This window comes from Trematomus bernacchii, unplaced genomic scaffold, assembly GCF_902827165.1.
Source record: "Trematomus bernacchii unplaced genomic scaffold, fTreBer1.1, whole genome shotgun sequence".
NCBI lineage: Eukaryota > Metazoa > Chordata > Actinopteri > Perciformes > Nototheniidae > Trematomus > Trematomus bernacchii.
Window position 1 is genome coordinate 4,723,108 of NW_022988043.1, and position 10,112 is coordinate 4,733,219.

At 39.6% G+C, this 10,112-nt stretch overlaps 1 protein-coding gene across 1 annotated transcript in view; it reads left to right on the forward strand.

The window, feature by feature from the left end:
• The first annotated feature begins 4,463 nt into the window (after positions 1–4,463).
• Positions 4,464–10,112, forward strand: part of adra1aa (adrenoceptor alpha 1Aa) — a 5,723-nt gene continuing 74 nt past the window's right edge. Inside the window, exons 1-2 of the mRNA XM_034118545.1 lie at positions 4,464–5,361; positions 9,528–10,112. The exon at positions 9,528–10,112 is cut by the window's right edge and continues 74 nt beyond it. Of these exons, the coding sequence (XP_033974436.1) occupies positions 4,464–5,361; positions 9,528–10,066 (1,437 nt within the window). The 3' untranslated portion in view covers positions 10,067–10,112. The remainder of the gene's footprint in view (positions 5,362–9,527) is intronic.

Here is a 10,112-nt window from a genome sequence, read left to right on the forward strand (position 1 = left end):
AGCATTTATTCTGAAAAGTTGATTTTTCTCTCTGGATGCGAATAACTTCTAATTTAATTGTCGCGTTTATTCATGTGCTGGCAATGCAGATGTTGGATACATTTCATTGTTTCTGATCAAATGACCGCACTTTTGTTAAAAAAGAACACGAATTTCTCAGAATCTAAACAGAAATTGTGCAAAAGTAAAGAACCATAATATGTATTTGCAGCATCTAATATTTGACAAAATTTAGTTTGAGGCTATAATTTGAAAAGTAGCGATTTATCGCGAACAGCTAGTCGAGAGATAATACGCACTGATCTAAAAATAGTTGTATTATGTGACGGTAGGCTACTTCTGCTTCAATATATTTCGTAAACTTAAAAATAATATGATGATCCTTTCCATGTCGTATCAGTGTAGTTGTAAAAGTGTATAGAAGAGAAATGCACTATATGTCTCCTGCAGACCATCATCATAAATCCCAGTCTCTGACATTGTATTAAGCTGGATGTCACTTTCTGTCAGGTTGAACCATCACCTATTCCCGCAGTGGCTTCATTTTATAGAGCTGGGAATTACCCTGCACATGAGTGAAGAGGCTGCCTGAGACAACATCTGAGCCACAGTGAGTATGTACTGCTGGCCAATTAAAATAGCTGCAGACATAGAGAAGCTGCATGTCACACTGTGCTCAACATTATCGTGGATTCCCATCCAACCCTCAACAGCACATGTGTGTCAATATTATTAAAGATCAATCGTGAAAATGAGCCTATAGTGTGCATTCCTGTACTTTATAATCCGCAGTGAAGGCAACAGTTCTACTATCAGGAGCTGTAATACTAGATTTGATTTAATCCAAAATTAATGGTTTTATTTAAGAAATTAAGTCTTGTGATATGAGCTGCATGTACTAATTAAATCAAATGTGTTCGTTGGAGAGGACAGTAGTCCTTCTATAGGACTCACTACCACTGTGGCACGGTTTATAACTCAATTAGCAGGTTAATTCAATTAAACAGTAACACGCACAACCTCCCACTTACACTTTGTTGATGAAAGATGTTATGCAACACCTCAGCTGGAATCACTTCAATTGAGATGGCAATATTCAATATTTCAACACTTTGAATATTTTTTTCTTGTGTTTATTGTTGTGACATTTTCATATTTCATGCTGCTGTCTCTGCCAGGTCTCTCTTGTGAAATAGATTATAGTTATCCACGGGTTATACTTGTTTAATATGGCTTAAAATATGTATAATATAATATGAGCTTGCTTTACAGTTATTATTTTATAGGTTATACTCACTCTCTGTGTGTGTGTGTGTGTGTGTGTGTGTGTGTGCGTGCGTGCGTGCGTGCGTGCGTGCGTGCGTGCGTGTGTGTGTGTGTGTGTGTGTGTGTGTGTGTGTGTGTGAATTCTCACTTTTTTGTTATATTCAACACAATTTGTATGTCAGTGTTTATTTGTTATGAAAATATCAATTACTTACTGGAGAAAACCCGCACGTTCACACACACACACACACACACACACACACACACACACACACACACACACACACACACACACACACACGCACACACAAAAGGTTTATTGGAAATCTTCCAAATAGGTAACTGGGTCATTCTGTTAGTTTGAACAAATTATATTTTCTCTGATAAAAATACAGAAAGATAAACATGATGATCAACAACCACTTCAATTTTCACTCTATAATGTATTTTGTACTGCATTAAAATCACAGAGCAGCGACACATGTCATATCTACATCTTATGTCACTGATGTGAACATCTGCCTCCTAAACTCCTTTAGAGAATAAACAGAGAAGAGCAATATGTGGGCTTAGTCAATATTACTGAACTTGTCATAAAGTAAATCTATCAAGCTTAATATATCCAGTTAGTAGGTTTAATAAAACAGTAACAAACAATTTAAATGCAGCTGGGACACTTATTAATTTAAGCTGAGGTAACTTAATATTTTCCCCCCACACAAAATAAAGATGATGTGATGAGCTCCTCCAGTTCTCCTGCAGATAAACAAGAAAGTCTTACTTTTATAATCACATTAGAGACAGCAGCCGTCCACCTCCTTCCTCTACTTGTGTGGGTGGGAGAAGCTTTCAGGTGCTGCATTATAATGGCGGCTGAATGCAGTGCTTCGCCGCACCCTACTAGCACATATGCTAAACTGAGTCATATTAAACATGTTTAACAGGTGTAGACCCTGTGAGGAGCGGAGATTTGTAGGGCACAGAGGAAATGGTCAATGAAGGAGGGGAGGGGGGTTAAGACTTGAGGGGACTGCTTAATTCCTCCCCCCTCACTGTGTCTTTGCCCAGTCTTTGTGTCACGTTTGACCCTATTGAAAAATGATGAACCGCTGACAGACAGATACATAGATAGGAAATATTCTCTGTAGAAAAGAGGGCAACACAGATGAACTTTTAATTTCGTCTCAAATAAAGCAGCTTAACAAAATCCTCAAATCCTCAACATGGCCACATTGATTTTACAAACCCCATATAATCTAGCTAGTACGTTTAGAGAAGAAACATCGGCATAACAAATGTCCGTAATCTGCTCAGACGGGATTAATTTCACATGTCAAACAGAGGTACATTGCATGGAACTAAATCATTTGTTCAGAAGTCAAAGGACAGAACATTCTTAATGAAATAAATGCATCCAAGCCAGAGGAGGATTTTCAGTCCAAAAGCAACCCTGCACTAAGAGAAACTGGATTCTGTGTTAATAAATACAATGGAATAATAGGAATGGAAATATATATATTTTTTTAATAAAGGTTTTTCTTTAAATGAAAATATATTTCCAGGGCACACTCCCAAATGTTAAGGTATAAGTAGGCTACATTTATGGGAATACATTTTAAGACATTTATTTTGAGAGTTAGATGAGAACACTATCCTTAATCCATGCCATAATTATCAAGCCAAAACTAGCAGACAATTAGCTTAGTTTAGCATAAAGCCTGGCTTTGTTCAAACGTAACAAAAATGTACCACCAGCTCTTAAGGTCTATTTAACATGCACTATGGAGTTAAGAGCCAGCAGACAATTAGCTTAGCTTAGCTTCGTAAAAAGACTGATAGCAGGGGCAAACAGCTAGCATGGAGAAAACAAATCTTTCTTTACCAGCTAGCTTAAAAATATTATTCACACGTAGTAGCCTTATGTTGTTGCTAAATATTGAGCTAAAAAAAAACTAAATGTAAAGGCGGCAATTGGTAGGGAGTTTGTGTTGGAGCTATTTGTTGACTTCCTGGAGAATTAGCTTTACTCAAGGCCAGGCTAGCTGTTTCCCCCTGCTGTCAGTCTATATGCAAAACTATTTGCACGCTGGCTGTAGTTTTATATTTAGTGTTTGGTTGGAGGGGTAAAGAGGTCAAAGTGTGATATTGATTAGTTGACAGGATGGATTTAGAGCAATCCTGAAGGTCAGCTGAAGATCATATTATTGGTACAAAATGGCAATAAGATACACACCAAGTGTTGTGACGGAGGCTGTTGCATGGTTGACTGTTCTGCAATACTGACTCAGCTCAATGCCATTTAGAATATAATTGTTTGGTGTTCCCAACATGATCCGGGAGAAAAAGGCAACTGATTTGTCCTGATAACCTTTTTGCTCAAATTCACATTGTATTTAGTCGATAAAATGAGGCCATGGCCACATTGAACTGACAGTAACTGTGGCTCAGACATTGTCTCGTGAACCACAGTCTTGATAGATCTTAGGCATTGTGACATGGAAGAGAACAGCACAAAAGAAACAAAAGCCAAGGATGACTGCTTTGAGTTCACCTGTATTTGATGGATGTGTCAATTCTCTCAGATCCTTGTCTTTCTTTTCAAAGGCACTGCATGGCGTTGTGTTGAAAGTGAATCTGCTCCTGGGTCCAACAGGAAGAGCCTGGATGTTGACTACTGCTCACCTACCATCTTATCCAAAGAAAGTGGTGTCTCGCTCCCATTTTTAAGACTTTAACGGACTGGATTTTTGTTTCCAAACTGCAATTATTTCTTCATAGAGCATTCAAAGGTTTTTCTAGATGTCTCTGCGTATGTCATCCGTAATATGTTTCCAACTGCGTTTTTGTACCAGCTGCATACTGTCATCACAGTTTTAAAATCCCCACCTTTTCATGATGGATTACTTGATATCAGCCCGGTAGGTTCTTATTCTGCATATATAATACTTCTCTCTGTGTTTCTCTATGCATCCTGTAGTTTTGTTTTTCATGATGCATTGCCAAAGTAATGGCTCATTTGCCAGAGGCACCATCATTCAAATTATGTTGTGACAAGACAGACTTAATGTGATCATTACTCTAATGGCTTTTATAAGAATGCCCTTTTCTTCTGTAGAGAAATAAAATAAAATAGGTGACTGTCTATCCCACTTTTGCTGCGCAGGGCAGTGTCGAGCATCAGCTTAGCATCGGAACAGATGGTCCCTGTGCTGGACAATATGACCCCAGCGCCTCTGACACAGAACTGCTCAAACTGCAGCCAGATTTTAGTCCCAGAGCTTAACGTGGTCAAGGCTGTGGTTTTGGGCCTGGTGCTTGGCATTTTAATTTTGTTTGGAATAGTTGGAAACATCCTGGTAATCCTCTCTGTGGTCTGCCATCGACACCTGCGGACAGTCACACATTATTTTATAGTTAATCTGGCCGTGGCAGATTTGCTGCTGAGCACCACTGTACTACCCTTCTCTGCCATCCATGAGATTGTGGATCGTTGGGTTTTTGGACGGGCTTTTTGCAATGTTTGGGCGGCTGTGGATGTGCTCTGCTGCACCGCCTCCATCATGAGCCTTTGTGTGATCTCTGTTGACCGCTACATTGGAGTAAGTTACCCTCTGCGCTACCCAACCATAATGACGAAGCACAGGGCGCTACTGGCAGTGATGCTGCTGTGGGTGCTGTCCATCATCATATCTGTCGGACCTTTGTTTGGTTGGAAAGAGCCAGAACCTGAGGACGAGTCCATCTGCAAGATCAATCAGGAGCCGGCCTACGCTATCTTCTCTGCTTTGGGCTCCTTCTACCTCCCTCTGGCCATCATACTGGCCATGTACTGTCGGGTTTATGTGGTAGCTCACAGGGAGAGCCGGGACCTGAGAGAGGGCTACAAGACGGAGAAGTCAGACTCTGAGCGGGTGATACTCCGGATACACAGAGGCAACACAACTGTACCAGAGGATGAGGGCCTCCACAGCCGCACACATTTCGCCCTTCGCCTGCTCAAGTTCTCACGTGAGAAGAAGGCCGCCAAGACCCTGGGCATTGTGGTTGGCTGCTTCGTGTTGTGCTGGTTGCCCTTCTTCCTGGCGCTACCCATTGGTGAGTTTTGTTCATCTTGTATACATTCTTAGGTCTGTACAGTAAATATGATGTTACAGCCTGTGGCGTGTTAGCATAGCTTAGGTTAGCATAAACTGAAAAAAACAGGAAACCGATCAGCTAATTGCTAAAAGACATCTGCCTTCCACCACATTTAAAGATCACAAATGAACACAGTATTTGTTTACATTTTCAAAGGGTCAAAATCACATTTTAGTTGGAACTTAAATTTGGACAGTCTTTGTTTTAAAAAAAAGTTTTTAAAGAGACGGGATGGTAGCTGTTTCCTGGTTCCAAATTCATATTTAGTGTCCAGAAACGAGATTCTTATCCAACTCCGGTAACATTGTGTGTTTTCTCTGACAATTCCACCATTCATTTACATTAAAGATGCACATCGCAGTTGATTTAGCTTTTTTTTTAGAACATTTTTTGGACTCAAGAGTGGAATTATTGGATCCAGTGTCAAAAGGGGGAGATAGATACAATTGCCTGAAACCTCCCTGCAGTCCCAATTGATTCAACTTTTTAATGATTTTGCAAATTAAAAACGGTTTCGTATTTGATCACCTGCACTCCCACATATGAGTCAGACACTTCTAGATAGCTATTTAACTTCTGCATTAATTTATTGTAAAGATCCATTCATCGATTCATGCTGCTGCCAGGTTTTCAGTAGTGGAGCATTTGATAGTTTGTTAATTTAATTTCTCATCTGTGGGCGGACACTGTGCAATCATTCAGACAAGCCTTGTGGCCTCATGGGCAGCGTCGTAAATGCTTTGACTTGGCCAGGTAGACTTTCTATAAATAGGCTAGATAAAAATGTTAGATCCCTGGCTGACTCCAGGTGACACTGCTCCCGTCTGCAAAAATAAATCACAGCATCTAAGGCCAGCAAGTATTTCCAACACAAATTGTTCAATGAAATGTGAAGCCATTTCTCTGATCCCTCCTCTCTTCATTGTGTCTGTGACTCACAATCCTCTCAATGCCATGGCAGGGCTAACAGACAAAAAACATCACATTGGTGTCACACCTTATTTGATGTCCCCCTCACTGCTGTTCCTCAAGTGTGCTTGAGGGGAATTCACACAGCTTGCCAGCCTTGCATGGACTATATGGGCTGGTGTCAATGGAGGGACCAATATGTGATATGACAAAACCCACATAAATCCCTCTGGGCTTTTTAAAATGTATTCCATGCTCTCATGCTCGTAAATATAGCTGCTACGAGATCGCTTTTTTTAGTTGTTTCCTGACTAGGAAATGAGGAAAAGCCTCAGCTTACCAATATTCTCTTACTAAAGCTAGCGTCAGACTGCATACTGCTGCCAAATAAGTCTCTGGACATAGAGAGATTTATCATGAACCAACAAGCAATGGTCTGGTTTTGACATGTTTAGCTGATTAAGACATGATTGATTGATGTTATACTGGAGTTAACATTATTTTGAGAATAAAAAAACGTTGAGGAATTTGATCATGTAAAAAAGTTGGCTGTCGGCTGTGCATGGTGATGAAAATCTGGTTTGAGGGGCCCCCAGTGAATGTTTGCCTAGGGCCCCCATACTCTAGGATCGCCACTGGGAAGGACAATTAAAACAGAGCCTGTCAGTTTACCAATCAGAGCAGACTGGGCTCTGGTTTAAGACAGAGGGTGAAAAGAGGTGCTGCAGGACAGGCAGTATGAGAAATGAAGACCTTTCTGAACATTAAAGCATGTAAAATGTTACAGTACAGGCGCACAATTAAAAAATTAATCTGAAAATGAGCATAAAATGGCCCCTTTAAAGAATTGAAAAAGATAATTTGTTTTGCCTCTGTGTTTCTTTGTGGATTGTCTTCTTCTCCCCTTCTCAAGGACTACATATATATATATACACATATACATAGGACTGTTTAAATTCCCTTTGGTTTGGTTTTATCCCTGGTGTTTTGGTGTCTCTGTCCTTTTTTACTGCAGTTGATTACAGCTAAAACTCAAAATGCTGCTTGAAAGTATCTTTAAAGGACTGAGTTCATTGAGTTCCGTTTTGTAAAAAGGCTAAATCTGGATAAAAATAACCTTTTAGAGAGATCACAGAATTGACCGGTTATTCAACAGTTTTATTTTTAATTGCACACAATACATTTGACAAATATGACAACTTGAATAACACAGTTTTCACATGAAAACAGCCAGTGATTTCTTATTGATTTTGCACAGCAATACATTTATCCACAGCAGCAATACCTTTCTTCTTTTTCTATGGTGTGTAATAATATAATTGTTCTTTTGACACAGCTGGGAATAAAATATATGAGAGGCACAGCCGGCACAAAATAATTTGCTCTCAAATTCTCCCCACCTCTTCTTTCTATCCCTCTCCATATCACAATCTCATTTTTCAACAGCCCACATATAACCGTCTGCAACAGTCTGTCCAATATAACATTTCACAAGACAGCTTCTCCCCTTCTACCTCTAAATATAGATAGATAGATAGATAGATAGATAGATAGATATATAGATAGATAGATAGATAGATAGATAGATAGATAGATAGATAGATAGATAGATAGATAGATAGATAGATAGATAGATAGATAGATAGATAGATAGATAGATAGATAGATAGATAGATAGATAGATAGATAGATAGATAGATATTGCTGCACACAATAATTAATCATGAATTAAGCAATTTAATTATTCTAATGTGTCACTGGATATGTGAATAATCACATTTGCAGTGACTAACAGGGCTGCATGTAATGTGCCTGTTAAGCCATTTTATCTGCTTCTTCATTAAGTATCCAACTCACGGTTTAGTCTGCTAATGCTTCCTCTAATCACAAACAGCTCAATTTATGAAGGCAATTGTAATCAAACACTTCACCTTCCCAGCAAATGGGGAGCTCTTTTAAGTCAAAACTAGATTAAACTATAAGAAAAATTAAGTGGATGTAAACCAGAGGAATTATGTTTCTCTCCGTAGCTGCAGATAATTTTACTGTAATTTTATAATATATTCGATGAAACAGATACTAGAGAAAATGGAGCTCCTAATGGTTTTAGCCGTGGCAGCAAGATTTGATATTGGTATTTCTCTTATTCAGTGCAATAGATTGACATATTTTGTCTGTGTTTTCTGTATAAACATTCATATTCCCCCATAAGGTTCATTCTTTATCACTGACCTTTCCTTTCAGGCCACCCTAAGGTTGACATTTGTGCTTTAGAGGGAAATATAACTATTCGATGGATTGTTTTTCATTTTGCAATGTATTATTTTCAAGGTCTCAATGCTGTCTCTTTTGCAGGTGTTAGGTATCTTATACGAGCATTTTCAAGTGGTGGGAGGGATCCCTAAGGGACCTCAGAGTTACTGTAGAAGGGGCACCAACTTGCCTTTGAGAATGTCTTGAAAGAGTTTTCTTCAACATTTTAAATGTATCTGAAAATACACATTACTGTAACATATATCCAACATCATTTTAGGAAAGATAAATCAGATTTAAGAGCAATTTAAGGTACACAACATTGAGAGTAATCTAAATGTTAACATTACCTTATGCAATCAAGTAAGCTAGCTAACCTGTGCTAAAACACTGTGAGGCACACATTTACAACAGCAAACTAGTCATTTACTGCTTTATTTTAAATTATTTTAATAGCTAAATATTGTTTGCATCATAAAAATATATATTTAAAAGGTTGTTGAAGACCCAATATAATATGCAACTCGATTTTATACATATTTAAGGGGGTCCCTACGTGCTCTGTTTCTCTTTTAGCAAAGATGTAGGCTACTTTGCCTGAAAAAAGGTTGAAAACCCTTGCTTAATAAGATCCCAGATACCTGTAAAACAAATTGCCTTCCCAGCAATTACACCTGCACTTTGTGTTTACCTCATTCGAAAAAGCGTCGGCCTGCTAACAGTCCAAATTTTGAACTATGGAAAATAATACCGGCTTAACGTTAGCATGATAGCATTGTCTTTGAGAGAATGTTTGCAAACTGATATAGAATTTTAGTTCATATTGCATCTGGTAGCGTGGGAGTTGACCTTTGTTTTCCAATCAATGTAACTCCACGTTTCAGAGAATAATTCAGTTTTAATAGTGTATTGTTCCTTCTGCTGTAATGTTTATCACTGTCATGTGTCTTTTGTTCCCACAGGCGCCATCTTCCCCGCATACCGACCTTCAGAAACTGTCTTCAAAATCACCTTCTGGCTTGGTTACTTCAACAGCTGCATCAATCCCATCATCTACCCGTGCTCCAACCAGGAGTTTAAGAAAGCTTTCCAGAGATTACTCGGAGTTCCCTGTCTGAGAAAGACTCCCAGACCCCACCAACATCCTCTGAGCGCAGGTCAGAGCCAAGCAAGGGGTCAAAGCCAGCCTCTTAATCTGGGTCTGGACAGCAAGGGGGCTCCCTGTCGGCTCAGCCCCTCTTCCTCGGTGGCCCTGTCTAGAACCCCATCCTCCAGGGACAGCAGGGAGTGGAGGGACTTTTCTGGAGGCCCCAAAAGCGGATCAGGGCCAGGCGAGAAGAGCAGGGATAAAGTGGCCAAACTCTGCAGTAAAAGCTTCCATCGGAGCTGCTGCTGCATCCTCAGAAGTGGGACTCCCCTGCACGAGCCCCCTCCTGTCGGAAACCTTCCCACGATTAAAATCCACCAACTGTCCCTCTCAGAAAAAGGAGAGCCTGTATAACCAGTAATCCGTCATCCATTAGTCATGACTCCACTTTCAAGGTCAC